This window comes from Cyprinodon tularosa, unplaced genomic scaffold (assembly GCF_016077235.1).
Source record: "Cyprinodon tularosa strain WSP-4 unplaced genomic scaffold, ASM1607723v1 ctg165, whole genome shotgun sequence".
NCBI lineage: Eukaryota > Metazoa > Chordata > Actinopteri > Cyprinodontiformes > Cyprinodontidae > Cyprinodon > Cyprinodon tularosa.
Window position 1 is genome coordinate 109,498 of NW_024038483.1, and position 15,667 is coordinate 125,164.

Here is a 15,667-nt window from a genome sequence, read left to right on the forward strand (position 1 = left end):
TAAACACTGTCGTGATCTTATCTAAAGTTAAGACCCAAAATGCAGAAGACCAAACAGAGAGACCAGGGAAAAGTTTAACAGGTTTATTGAAGAGATAAGGCACGGTGCAGAGTTGCTCTGAACTCAGCTGGACCGGAACTGGAAGGTGAAGGGAAGATAAACGATTAGTTCAGGCTCAGTGCGAAATTTCATTCGGAGATTTGGATAGGAGGATCTGGTTGTTAACTCATGTTTCCAGAGAAGTTGTAGGATCTTTGACTCCAATCTGTATGCTGTTTTCCAGTGTTATTCTGATTCGGTGGAGGGTGGAACAGGGTTTACCCAGAACTAGATGCATGGTTAGAAAACTCAGGACATAAAGTTATGATAAACAAATGTATGATCGAAATTCTAAAAATACTTTCTATTACCTGAAATATAAGCATTTGACTCTTTAAGTAAGGACAGTTTGGTGCACTTTGGAGATTTTTCAACAACTTGAACAGAAATTTATTTGGAAAAACTGGAAATTTTGTTGCCTTGCAAAGATAAATGGTTGTAGAACAGCAGTCCAGGCAGACCATCCAGAGGAGAGTGATGTTATCGAAGTAGCTATAGCTTATGGGGATAGAAACCTTAGAATCATTTCAACATTTTATAAAACTCCTCTGAACATCATTAAAGGCAAATTCATGGAGAGAGTTTAACATAAATATTCACTATATAGAATGTACCTGTAAACCTGTAAAATCTACCTGACTGCTTCCAGCTGTTGGATGTGGAGGAAGTATGTGTGGTGGAAAAAAATTCATAAAACACCAAAAATAAGGACCAAACAACTAAAAAGGCAACAAAATTGTTGGAAAGGATGTGAAAGGTGTCAATGTGGACCATTCACATATTTTATTAAAATGTGTAAAAGCACATGCTCTGGGAAATAATGTTTGATGTCTTATATAATGTCTTAGGATAAGAAGTTCCGGTGAGACCTGAAATACTAATTCATGTAAATTTTCAGAGGTAATTTTTCATAACAGTGATTAATATTTAGTTAAAACATTGCTAATAGAAGCTAAAGTGGCAACAAAAATAAACTGGGGGAAAGGAGACATTTAATCAAAGAGCCAATGGACTGAAATGGTGGAGGATATAATCTAAATGGAAAAAACTGACACAGGTTAAGATTAAAAGAATTAAATGGGCTGAAAATGGAAATTAATGGCCAATTTATTTGAAAGAATGAAGAATGTAAAAGAGTTTGTTTTTGGGCAAAAGTGTGTTCTGTATTAAATGTGTTCTGTATTAAAAGTAAAAGAGAATTAAAAACATTATATTGTTCAGTAAATATGTTTCATTTAGAAAATACCTTTGACCGATAAAACAAAGTGCATTGCAAAAGCACAGCAAAAAATATTATTACATTTTGCAAAAGACCTTCATATTTTCTGTTCTTTGTCAAATTTAGATACCTCTCTATAGATCAGAGCATCTTCAGTGTTCTAGCTGAGGAACAAACTCTCTCAGCTAAGCTTATGTGATACGGGAACATTTCCATTGGCCACTCAGTGCAGCGACATCATGCTCTACACCTTAGAGAAAAAAACACCTAAATCATAATATTTCCACCTCTATGCTTGACTCTAGCATTCCTGATCACTGGAATGTGTGATTTGATGCCAAAGAGCTTAATTTTGGTCCCTCTGGCAGCAGCTCTTTCTTCCAAACTTAAACTATTGAGCTGTGATTCAGAATAATATGAACACGGATCTATTCTACACAACTGAATCGACATGGATCCATTCTTGATGCAAACAAGATTTGATCCCAAGGCCGCATAAATGTTTCATTTGAGAAAAGGGCAAATAGTTATTTTTTTATATAATGTTTTCAGTTTAGAGATGTGGTTATGAAATTTGAAATTTAAGGCTTTACACCTCCTAAAAAATTAATCTCACAGGAATTCTTGGGCTTATTTTACTCCTGCTTATTTTGGGTGGATATATGCCAGTGGTGGCTGTTGGTTTCAGGGGAGGCTCAATGGTGGTAATTAAATCCAAACGTCATGTATAACATTAACCATTGATGAGCATGAACGCGTTCAAAAAACCGTGTTCACTGAATACGTTCATATTTTTAGTGAACTGAACGGATCAGTTTTGAAGTAATGAACATGAACAAGGGCGGCGTTCACTCTGAGAATAATGAGCGACACACATCGCTCACGTTCACATTCATTTACGACACATTTTATTGGATAATATAAGGTTTTACGGCACTTGTTAAGGAAAACAGCATGAAAGACCAGCCTGTCTACTGCTAGTACTATTCTGCATGATTCAGACCCATCTTCTGGTATTTCTGATGCCAGTTTTCTATGAACCAACAAAGGAACACTCAGACAAAAATGAGCCCATGTTTCTGTGCTAACTGTGCCCATCAGGACTTAACAAACAATTCCGTACATCAGCCACTTCCACTTCAAATTTAACATAGAGTTAAAGCATCCAAGCTATCTTCTGAAATATCTGCTATTGAATGAGGAACGTAAGAATACAGAGCTTTTCAGCAGAACCTGAATGTTCCTGTATGTTTCTTAAGTTATGTGTATTTTGGCTAAATAAAGGCTTTACTGCACATACAGTATACCTTGACTGCATGAAGAATTTTCCATTTCTTTCTACATATTATGATCACACATTTAAAGGATGAAATATGAGGTTCTGTTGTGTAGGATTGTGGCTTAATTTACCAAATGAACTTGAACTAGTTTGTTTACAGGTTTGGTAACCATCGTTTCTGAAAAGGGGAATTATGAACGTGAGCTAGTTCATTTTCATCTGTTCAAACTGAACTTTGAGTTTTTTCATCTACTTTAGCTGAATAATGGTAAATGGCCTGTACTTATGTAGCGCTTTTTGAAGTCAGGAGACTTGACCAAAGAGCTTTACACTACATTAAGTAATTCACGCACACACTCACACACTGATGGAAGAGAAGAAGAAAATTGAAAAAGAGACAATACAGATGCATTCAGTGTACATCAGATCCGCCAATCTTTAACTAGAATCTTAAAATACACAAATAACAACAGTGCAAACTTTAACTGTTTTAACACTGCAGGTTGTTGCTGAAGTTATAATTGTAGGTAGGCGCATCTAAAGCAGAGGAAGCTATATAGATTAGATGCAAATAATAACATTTGGCCCTGGGAACATTTGAACAGCCTGCAAAAGACTCAGAGAGCTAGATCAGATAGATAGAGAATCCAGAACACCGTTTGTTGTTGTTGTGAATTGTTATCACTGGCTGAGAGCCATAAAACAGGAACCTAATGCTACAGGTAAAAGTGCACAGAAGAAAAATAGCATTAGGTTAACAAACACTATAGGTGTGTGTAAATAATGAGGAAATAAACATTAACTCTAATGTGTTGGACAAGGATGAGAAGAGACCCTGCAGCAGAGCTGAACACCACATCCATTGGAGATGTGGAGAGAGAAAAAAAACAGGAAATAAAGCTTTTTGTTCTTCAGCTGTGCACCTGTGCTCCTGTGGAGGAGCTACAGGGCTGGTACACCAACATACGTAACCCACACTGCAAAAAATCTGAATCTAGATAAGTCATTTTTTATCAAAATAAGTGCATTTGTTCTTGGATTGAGGAGGTAAAAGAGACATTTTGCCAGTGGAACAAGACAATTTACACTTAAAATAAGAAAACACAATTGCATTGTCTTATTTCAAGTGCATTTTATCTAATTATCTTATTTTAAGAGTAAAATTACTCATTCCATTGGCAAACTGTCTCATTTACCTGCTCAAATTAAGGGTGAATACACTCAATTTAAGAAATTTTTTACTTATTTCAAGATCGTTTTTGCAGTGCAACCCATAAAAGGCCTCTGCTAGTTATACACCATGCTGCTTGATTCCACAATCCCAGCACCATGAGAGAAGATACAACTTCTGATTTCACTGCATTGAACTAAAATATTCAAGAAGAGAAACTAATATGGATCAGGGGCTTTGTGGTCGCATGTTAATTGAGAAACTAAGACTTAACTCTGGCCTAAAAGTTTAGGTCACTGATTATGGTTAATGCTGACGGGCTGGTGATAAGGCAGTCACCACTGATTTGTGGAGAGAAGAAACATTTTAGTGATATTTTGGTGGTAATCTCATGTTTTGGGGGGAATCATCTAAATCGTGCCATTCCTCTGGTGTTTGACTGAAGATAACTGTTTTGATTAATTGTGAGAGTGATCTAATCCTCATCTTTATTTTTATTTCAGGTGCAGGATATTTCCTCGTCCCTTCATCATTGTTAGTGTTCTCATTATCGCTGTCATTGGGATTTTAGTCATTCTGGTAAGCTTTAATCTTTCAAATTACCTGGGTATATATAAATTGTCAAAAGATTGACGGGTATGAGGAAAATGAAATTTCTTCTAAACCTCAGAAATGTGCAAATCTTCCTCCTGAAAACAAAGTAAGGTTTTAGTCTTAGTCCTTTTCAAAACTAAGAGCTTCTTTATCCTGTAATTTAACACTTCTTTTTTTTTGTCCAGATTAGCAAATTCAAATCATATTTTCTTTAATTTCAGCATAATGGTCCTAGTTATTTATAAATAACCAGGCCCTTCAGTGCCCCAAGCAACTACTACAGAGATGAGAAAAGAAAAAAATGTGTTTCAGTTTATTATGTTATGTTCATTGGTGCGTCATTCTTAGATATAAATTGTGTGTTTTGTTCAGCTAAAATCCTGTTTCTGAACTCGGTGGTAAACTTGTGTTTAACCTGTGTTTAAGCTGTTTAGCTCAGAGCTGCTGTTGAATGGAGGCTGCTTAGTATTTTTTACCTTTAAGGGAGAGATATGATTCACATTATTTAACAGAATGATATTTTTAATGTGTAACCCTGCACAGTGGATAGCAGGGATGAGCGTGATGGAAAATTGAGGGATTTTTATAGAGAGCCTCATATTCTGTATCTCTGAACAAAGAAAATGGCTTAAATAAATGTGCTTTACTTTTTGCATGTGGGCAAAAAGAAATGGATCCTAAAGAGAGTCCCTTGAATGAAACAAAATAACTGATATGATGTTTATCAATAGAAATTATTGGTGTTTATTTTACAGCATTTGGTGTTTAAGAAAATTACACAAGGATAAATTCCTTCCACAGTTTTTAGGACATATAAAGAGTTTATCTGTTAATATGATTCCATCAAAAATGTATTTTGTTAATAATGAACAGTTTTAAAGAGAAGTAACTTTAACCATTTAATCAAGATCCAATCCAAACTAAGACAATGAAATTGGTTCCATGTAGTTTATTTCTCACAAATTTCTATCTTTTCAAGAAACTATTGTTAAAGTTTAACATTCAAAGTTGTAAAATATTATTTGTTAATCAAGGTATGTTTTCCTTTCTGTCACACATTAGCTACACTTTTCCATTTTCACATAAATTGATCATTAGAGGAGCAAAAGATGTTGGATTACACAGAATTATGCTCAGTTCCTCAGTCTGAGGTTCAGTCCAGTATATATTTACTGTTTCAACTAAAACTTGTTTCTCCGGTTCTATGTACCACTACTGCAGGGACTTTTTATTTGAAGTTTTGAATGTTTTCAGACATTAAGTTTACTAGAGTCTGTTTATACCAAAGTTATGTGACTAATAGTCACTGAACAACAGAGAAACTGCTGTATGTTAGTCTTTGATATGGTTTTGTGTCAATTTGGAAAATATTCAATTATCACAAATTTCTTTCTTTTTTACATGCAAAACGTTTTTATTATTTTTCATCTGCATTTTCATTGTTTCATTGTTCCATTTTCTATGAGATCCTGAATAGTTTTTTTCTATGTTTCTATGTAGGAACAAACTGTCATTTAATCCAATTTGATAAGTGACATGATGCTAAAAGTAAAAACTGATTTTCATGGCTTTTTTCAGAGCCTTAACTTCAGGTTGAGGTTTAAAAGAAACTAGTCGCCATAACTATAGGCCTGTTTCATAAAGCTGTGTTAAAAGAACTGTGCCACAGAAAGGTAGCTTATAAAAAAAACAGCATTAATATGAACTACTTCTAGAATAAAACCTGAGAAGAGCTCCCAGTTTGAATGTATTTCATTCTAATTTCTGCTCTGCTTTTAACCTTCCTAGCTTTATATTATTTTAGTCTCACTCTTGTTCTGTTTGCTTGTTAACTGATTTCGTTATGGACTGCTTTAACTGAACTAATGTGTCTCTGCGTTACATTGAAGGGGTGTGAATACTTTGTAGTGGCACTGTGTGTATATTTAGACCAAACTGCAAAGGGGTCACATTATCAAGTTTTAATGATGTTACTTGTAAAGTCTGTTATTTGAATATTGATCTGTTACAGATTTTATTAGTCACAAGATAAATTTTAGTTTATTTGTAATTCGTTAACTAGTGGTTAACAGGTGTAGAAAAGTATTCTAGTCATGTTTCTCTATTAAATCTAACTCAACATTTAAAGAGTAGATCTAGTTTAACAGCTCTGGCCTCTTTCCAACTCATCGATTGTCACAGTTGTGTGTAGGGCTGCAACTAAAGATTATTTTGCAAATCGATTAATCTGTTAGATATTTTTTCGATTAATTGGTTAATAATCGGATAGCAGAGGGTTCCTTAAAGAAGACTTTTTTCAAAATTAAACCAGTTGAAACTAAAACTTTTCCACTTGAGGAGTTCTGGCTAGAGCATATTGAAAGAAGAAAGTTTTTATTGTCTTAAATGTGTTTTTTTTTTACAATTTCAGTATAATTACTGCTCTAAGAGGGTTGCTGTGTTATTTCAATAATCGATTAATCGCCATTAATCGGATTAATTGTTTCAGCCTTAGTCATGTTACTCAGCAGCCATCATTGTCTTTTAATCATTAAAACCTATAGATTACCTTTCCTACAGGAAACCGTAGGATGTCAAGAGGAAGAGCGCATCCAGTGAATTAGAGGAGGAGGATGCCTTCAAACAGCAGCTGAATTATGAACTCTTTTGCTTTTACTATGATTTACTGATTAGCATGACGCAAGTCTTTATTGTAATAGTTTTTATTTCATAAAAAAAAAAATTGACATCAATACATTTTTTAAAGACATGTTTGAATCAAAAACAGAAGTTCAATATGAACACTGTTTTAATGTATTGTAATTATATTTTGCTTTTTTTAATGAAAGTATTGTTTTACTTTTCTTCTTCCCACATGGTAAACCGAATGGTATTATGTCTCCTCTAATGTGTGTAAGATAAATGTAACATTGCAGATATGCACCAGTGGCTGAAGTTTATTAAAAATCCTAGTGTGACATATGATCCATTTTAAATTAATTATCATCTCAAGTCTGAAACAGTTCTGGGGCAAACATCTTTTTCATTGTCATTACTTACCTACTTTTATCAATAATCCCTCTGCAAAAAAGTGATATTTACAAGTACTAATATCTACATAAATTGATTATTTAATAAGTTTTTATTAAAATAGTAATTTATGATTTGACTGAAGAATCCTAGATGACTTGCAGAGAAACATCCTTTTCTCTTTACACCATGTAAAACAAAATTTAGTTCTGAAAAGTAGATAAATTCCATACTTATCGTCTTTAATGTTAGTATATTGATGAGCATAATTAACCTAAGTGTTTTTGTTGTGAAGTTATTGTTAATATATGAAAAATTAAAATGCTTTGAATATTCCACTTTAGAGTGTTGCTGCTGCCACCGTCTGTATTAGCGAGGAAAAATGGTAGGGGTGGCCACAGGGGTGGCAATTGATTGGCTAAGGGTGGCCATGGCCACCCCTGGCCCCCCACCTTGCTCATCCACTGTTTTCTTCTATCAGGAATACATTGCTATGCATTACTATAAGCTGGCTCAGACTTTACACAGATATACAAAGAAAAAGTATAATGTTTAACCAATGAAAATTAAATTGGCCTTCATCTGTCTGAAAGACCTGTCTGTTCATATGCACTGTATATCCTTTCCTTACATTAATTGTATGTATCTGCCTGCTTTTGTTTGCATTTTACTTTGCAGCTGATATAACTGAATTTTCAAAGCATGGCACAATAAAGGATATTACTCTACTACTCTTAGATATTTATTCTTTATCATTGGAAATCATTTAGAAACAAATTTCAGAAAACATAAGCCTTGGTATGAACAGTCAATTCAAGACAAATTTTCTTATTTTTTCAGTATTTGATTCTTCTTTTAGTTACTTTGTGGAATCATGTTTAGCTTCACACTAACTGATAGAGAAGCAGTGAACTATGGAAGTGAGAAGTGAAACACTCAATGTATTGATGAAATACAAAGCTTGGCTATACAGGAAACAAGCAGGAGGTATTTTTGCCTTTACTTCCTTCACAGTTATCAGAATTTAAGGCGACTCATCTCCTATAGAGTTTTTTTCTTGTTTCCAGTGTGTGAGCATTTAGAAAGTGGCCACATCTGAAGAGCTTACACTAATGATAATAATTTAATTTCCTTAGATAATGTATTTCTGTATATCTGTACTTGTTCTGTAGTTCATCAGTTGATTTTGGAGCAGTTGATCTCAACATTTTCTTAGAAAGTCTTTCCAAAAAATTGTAAAGATATTTTTATTTTTAATTAAAAAAACAAAAGCAAGTGGTCGATACATTTTATAAACTACTAACTTATAAACCTCCAGATTTTCTGAACCAAAAAGTCTTGTCTTTTTTATCCAGACTGAAAATGTATAAAAAAAATGGAAGATGATTATAAACGAACCTGTGATATTAATATAGCATTAAAAGAACTTGTCAAAGCTGTTAAACGCTTATCGTTAAATTTTATATAACTATATTTTACCTCCTACAATTATACTAGGTGTTATTCTATCCATCTCCAAAACAGGTAAAGACCAAAGACTTATTGAGAACAGAAGGCATATCACGCTCAGAAGTTCAGTTTAAAAGTTGCTAAACTCCATATTTACCATGTGCCTACAAACTGGAATCTCACATATTGTTGCAGAATCCCAATCTGCCTTCTCAAAAGAAGGATCAGTCCACAACTATATTAGAACAGTTATGGATTCAATCGAATATAGAGACTTAATCAACAATGAAGGCTTTAATCTCTATAAGCCTTTGATTCCCTAGAACACCATTTTTTGTTTTCAGTAATTAAATATTTAGGCTTTGGAGAAGAAGTTGTTAATTAATTTAGAGACTTGTATCAGAACATAAATGGTTGTTTAAAACTACCTAAAGGTATGACAGATTTACCATTGTCGGTATTCTTCAAGGATATTCAAATTACCCATATCTGTTCATTTGAATTACAGAAATGTTAGCAATTTACCTAAAAACTGTACCTGAATTAAACATTAGCCAGTTAGTAGATAACACTACCCAAATTCCAACAGAAACAGATAAAATACATTTTTTCAGGGGCCTCAGGACATTTGCTAAATTTGAAAATATGTGAACTACTATCTGTTCAAGTTACAACTCTAAAAGAAATATGGAACACCCCAGTCAGGCTCGGACTGGTAATCTACCAGGCATTTGCCCAGTGGGCCAGTCCTAATTTCAGCGTGTGTGGGCCAGCCCCATCACTTACTCTTTACTTTTCAGACCCCTCCCCCTTGACTCTTTTTTTAAAAAGCGACTAGCGACTTTTCTGGTGTCAGTGGCGGCTTTAAGAGACCCTTGCGTGAAACCCCATTGTGCTGCTTCCACAGGAGTCCCTCTCCTCCCTGCAGTCAGAGTCACAGCATGTTTAAAGGCTGGTTATACTTCTGCAGCAGTGTGTCGCAGTGAGCTTGACGCAGACATTTTTGATTTATGCTCAATTTTGAAGCGTAAACTTGAGCAACTGGGGAATTTACCACACTTTCAACACAAAGTTACACCCTTGTCTTACACAACGCCTTAGCAGGTGCACTGAAAAAATTTTGGCGCGCGCTACGCGCACGCAATATCTTCTAGGGGCTGAGCCATCCTTGTCTCTTAAACCTAGAGACGTCCCTGAGTAGAAGTAAAAAGTCGCCATAAAAATAAGTAGTAAAGTAAAGTAAAAATATCAGAAAAATCTACTTGAGTACAGTAACAAAGTATTTGTACTTCGTTACTTCCCATCTCTGTTCATTAGTTATTGAGGCATCTTGAAGCATTTCCACAGACTGTGTTGATGCTGCGTTTATATTTTCCCACAGAATACTGACACCTGCTGGACCTCTATAGACACTACAGGCAGCTTATTTGACAGACTAAATTGGATTGATTTGATGAGCTAGTACAATGATATAATTTGAGTTATTCTAGGTTATATTGTATTATTCCATGTCTACAGTATGTTTAAACTGAAAATATCTCAGATATTTTAAGATGCAGTTCATCTATAAACATTAAGTACAGTATATACTGTATATATATATATATGTGTATACATACATATACATGCTTTATCTCTTTATCTTACATGATATAGGCCCCTTGCACTTAAAGGAATAGTACACCCAAAACATGATTAGCCTTCATTTTCTACTCACCCCCATGCTGAACAACACTCTGGAGTACTTTTTTGATATCTCAAATGCATCTGGAGATCTGGGAGGCTTCTTGCTGTCTGCTGACATTCAAATAATGGAGGTCTATGGTGACCGAGACAGAAAGGTCCATAAAAGTCCACAAAAAACGTGTCAATATTCCTCCATACTGCTCGTCCAATGTATTCCAAGTGTCCTGAGTCGGTAGCATCCAGAATTTACTCGAAACGAAGTCATTTAGAATGTTTTTAGAGCATAAACAGTAGTGTATAGGATTTCCTGAAAGCGCGCACATGCGCGTTCACGAGCCTACGGAAGCCGGCAGACCAAACCAGATGAAAGTGCGCATTCAGCGTCTGCTCTGCCAATAATGCAAGCGTAGAAGAAGAAATGTGCTGTTTACCTGTGCAAAGAAAGAAACAACGAAAGAAAAATGTCTGAGGACTTCAGTGTTGAGGAAGAGCATGAGTTCTTTGCCGAGCTGATGAGAGATGACGAGGAAATGTATTTCAAGTACTTCAAGATGTCCGTGTGTTGGTTTGACGAGATTGTTCGCCGTCTACAACCCCTCGTCCACCGCCAAACGAGACACAGTTCACCCACGAGCGTTCCTGAAAGACTGGCCATCACCCTGCGTGTTTTAGCTTTGGGTGCAAACCAACAGACTGTCGCACAGAGCTACAAACTAGCGTCCTCCGCGGTGTCTGGGATGGTGTCCGAGGTGGGCCAGGCGCTGTGGACGGCACTACAGCCAAAGTTTCTGTCATTACCCACACCAGCCATGTGGGAAAACATCGCGGCAGACTACTGAAGAATGTGGAACTTCCCAAATTGTGTTGTAAGTATCGATGGCAAACACGTCACCATGAAGCCCCCCCCACGATCAGGGAGCAACTACTTCAACTACAAGGATGTCCATCCATTGTGTTGTTAGCGATGTGCGACGCAAGATATCACTTCACAATGGTGGATGTTGGAGCCTACGGATGTGAGAGTGATTGTGGGGTGTTCAAGGAAAGTATTTTGGGGTCGTTGCTCCTCGACCACAAGCTAAATCAAAATCAGAATCAGACATACTTTAAAAATCCCAGAGGGAAATTACAGTTTCAGTACAACTGTTCGTCACAATACATCACATACATCAGGGTGGGGGGGCCTGAGAGGGGGAGGGGGGAACGGATTAACTGAGGCCAAGCTGCCGGGTTCCCACCGGTTAACTGGCTGCCCAGGTCCAGGCGGTTACCTAGCACTGCCATTGTCTCTGTGGAAAGATAGGAGCCACATTGGGGAAGAGAGGGAAAAAACATATTTCACACTTTTACAGGATACAGTTTGAGATATGTGAAAACCTCTGCACAAGAAAAGCACATGTAAACACAAGACAGACATTTAAGCAGAGGATCACATCGGAGGCTTAGTCACATGAAGTCAATCTGACATATTGAGACATTAGTTGTGTGTGTATGATGAGTGCAATAAATTTGTCCGTGAGCGCTGACCACAGGCAATGTCCTAAGATGGAAAGTTTATCAACAGTCACTGAGCGCATCCACAGGGGGGGGTCTTCTTTGCCCTTTCGACAAAACATCTAGGGGTGATTAGATAAAGGGGGTAGGTCGAATGCAGAATAACACTTATGTTTTGAGAGCCGGTAGCACAGGAATTTCCTACACCCTTGAGTCTTTGTCTTGATGGCACTTTCGTGGCGAAATCTAATATTCCAAATGTGTTGGGCTTTTCGGCCTTGAAACGAGCATGCACATCCAGTATGTTATCCCATCTCACCTTTGAGTTCAACCACCGCAGCCAGCCTGCATTCAATTGCACCCGGCATATGACTCAGCTCCCGATCTTGCTCGTTCGCAGCCTTTGTGAGGGCGTCAACAACTGCGGGCAGCTTGATCAGTGCCCAAAATTGCTGCCGAAATCCTCTGAAATTGAAGATACATCAGGTATCCTCCAAATCCAAACAGGAAAAATCTGAGTATCATAAAACCAAAAATCCAAATATCTTTGATATCCTCCAATGACAACGTTGTGAAACACACCTTCCTCCACGCTTTCCAGGAGTCCATGGTGTATCCCATGAAGTAAGTCCCAGCAGGAAAGGACGGGTCCCCTTTTCCCTGTCTTCCAGTTGAATAAATTTGATCAATTGCATTGAGAGACCAGCTGACCAGATACATTTTTTTGAGTTCGGGTTGTATGAAGAGAGAGCTCAGAAAAGGACAAAACACAGCAAAGCAGGGACAAGCAGGGAGGTGCAGGATCAGCAGGAAAATGCAACCGCCTCTTTCGAAAATCAGAACGCTGACTAAACCTGCCCTCACCAGCTGACCTTCCCGGGACTTTGGTGAAGCCACCCCATGTTGTTGGTGACGCTGCTTTCCCCCTCCACTGCATCCTCATGTGACCATTCCAAGGTATGTTTTTGATTTACCAGTCATGTAGTTGCTTCAAATAAAAGCATATCCTGCATGTACTGATATCTATTTATATATATATATATATATATATATATATATATATATATATATATATATATATATATATATATATATATATATATATATATATATATATATATATATAAACAGCAGAAGAGGTGCAGGGCTTGGAGGAATACAGGTGCTGCATGATCCAGGGGGCAGAATGTGGCTCAGAGCTGGGCTCAGGGGTCGTATCTGAGCTCAGCTCAGAACTGGGATCTGTGTCCCCAGTTGTTTGTGTCTTTAAACAAGAAAATATATCAACAGCTGGTCAATGTACAGATCATGCTCCAGTGTACATGTGTGGAACAGCACCAATGCACAGCTAGCATTCAGTATATAGTATATAGTGTCTTTCACACCCACTTTGGTACCGTCACAATACAAAAGTAGCTACCTTTGTTGTAGCGTGCAGGCACTTGGCACGTGTACACAGCATTGTATTTGGGGAGCTTGGTTGCTGTAGGTTTGTATAGCTTTAATCAAAGTCTAAACAAAGGACTTTATCGCCATGTTTACCAAACAATAGGTTAGTAAAGTTACATTGGTTTGAACAACAACCAGCCATGTCTGTTCCACAGGAAGGATAATACATGTTGACTATAAACAAGCTAGGCACATGGTTTAAGTACAAAAGTATATCAAGTTTACCTCTTAAGGGAAGTTCAACATGGTTTGTCGATGTTTGATAAAGGGTTCCAGCCAGGACATAAAGATGTAGAACGCCGGGACCTTTTTTCCTCCTGGATCCCTGCTCTTTTTCACCCTCATGTCTTATCCCGTGCATTTTTCCACTTCCTCACCGCCTCGGCTGTATCTACTCCCACATTCATTGCTATCTCCTTCCATGAATTGCTGGAGTATGTGGTGTCCCTCAGCGTGCAGACTGCAAATGAGCTTCGCGGATGTGCTGGAATTGACAGCGCAGGTTGATCACGCTGGAGTCAGCTCTGTCAGTTGCTGAACCTGCCATAGAGAACCTTGACCAACATGACGATGACCCACTCTTTCTGTGAGCAGGCAAGCACAGCCTGTGCGTGTGGAGGGAAATCTTATTAGTTTAAACATAACAATAATTACCATTATTTGCTCACATTGTCATTGATTCTTTGTAGTCTTTTTTTGTTCCATTTAGGTTGTTAATGTTAATGTGATGTAAAAATGTTATAGTTGATGATCTGTAGGCTCCTTAGTGGACCACAAGGAAGAAAGAAAAGTAGAAAAATAAAAATAGTAACTCCGCCATAGTGTCTCTTTATGGTTCATTTTGCTGGTCCCCAGCCCGGAAAGGAGAAGGGTTAGTATTGTAATAAAATAAACATTGATTTTAGATAAATCAATTTTTTAGACTTTAGACAGATTTTATTTGTCATTTTGTTTACACAAGAGTAAAACAAAAAGAAATTTCGTTTGGAAACAGCTCACTGGACAATTTCATCTTTTACAAGTGCAGCCTTGAAAAATAGTAAAAATGACTGTACATTTACGTACAGTTCTAACAATTAAAAAAAACATACAAATAATGATACAAAATAAATAAATATAATAATAGGCCTCCACACCACACAGTAAAAAAGCTGGTGAGAACGCTCTCTATGGTGCTTCTGTAGTAGCTGGCGAGGATGGGTGGGGGCAGGTGGGCTCTCCTCATTCTCCGCAAGAAGTACATGCACTTCTGTGCCCTTTTGACCAGTGAGGTGGTGTTTACATTCCAGGTGAGGGTGTCTGTGATGTGCATCCCCAGGAATTTGGTGCTGTTGACCACCTCTACAGCTGAGCTGTTGTTGACCAGTGGAGCGCGGTTAGGCTGGTTCTTCCTGAAGTTCAATATGATCTCCTTCGTCTTCTCCACATTCAGGATCAAGCTGTTATCTTTGCACCAGTCCACCAGCTGCTCCACCTCCTCTCTGTTGTCCAGGTCGTGGTCGTCTCTGATGAGGCCCACCACCGTGGTGTCGTCTGCAAACTTCACGACGGATTGGTGGTGAACCTGGGGACGTAGTCATGTGTCATCAGGGTGACCAGCAGGGGTCTCAGGACACAGCCCTGAGGGGAGCCTGTGCTTGGACTGATGACATCAGAGGTGTTCTGTCCAATTCGAACTGACTGAGGTCTGTTGGTGAGAAAGTTTAGCAGCCAATTGCGGAGGGGTGCATTGAATCCCAGCTGTTTCAGTTTTCCCATCAGATGCTGTGGGATGATGGTGCTGAAAGCTGAACTGAAGTTCAAGAACAGCATCTGCACATGGGTGTTCCACGCATCTCACAGCCGATGGGAAAAACAAGGTGAAACAAATGAACGCTGTGCTTGCTCTTATTCCGGGAGGTCTGACAAAGTAACTTCAACCGCTCGACATCTGTGTGAACCGGCCATTCAAAGTAAGGCTGCGAGCGGTGTGGGACCGATGGATGACTGACGGAGACCACACTTTCACGAAAAGTGGAAGGCAGCGCCGGGCAAGTTACGCCACAGTTTGCGGATGGATTGTAGATGCTTGGACTAACGTGTCTGCTGGCACTGTTGTTCGAGCTTTCGCAAAAGCCGGCATCATTTCCGAGGACCCGCACGGCATGGAAAGTGACTCTGACAGCGAAGAAGGGGAAATTGGCATGTCTGATTTAGTGCAGCTGTTTAATTCAGAAAC

General features: G+C 37.9%; 1 protein-coding gene across 3 annotated transcripts in view; it reads left to right on the forward strand.

Annotated features, from left to right (window-relative positions):
• LOC119780703 (coxsackievirus and adenovirus receptor homolog) overlaps positions 1 to 7,073 on the forward strand; it is a 37,607-nt gene extending 30,534 nt beyond the window's left edge. The window contains exons 5-6 of one of the 3 annotated variants that reach the window (XM_038280823.1): positions 4,272 to 4,347; positions 6,922 to 7,073. In XM_038280823.1, the coding sequence (XP_038136751.1) occupies positions 4,272 to 4,339 (68 nt within the window). In that variant the 3' untranslated portion in view covers positions 4,340 to 4,347; positions 6,922 to 7,073. Of the gene's footprint in view, positions 1 to 4,271; positions 4,348 to 5,018; positions 5,145 to 5,862; positions 6,741 to 6,921 lie in introns of those variants that run through there. The other 2 variants (XM_038280825.1, XM_038280824.1) reach the window with 2 other exon arrangements.
• Positions 7,074 to 15,667: the final 8,594 nt, after the last annotated feature.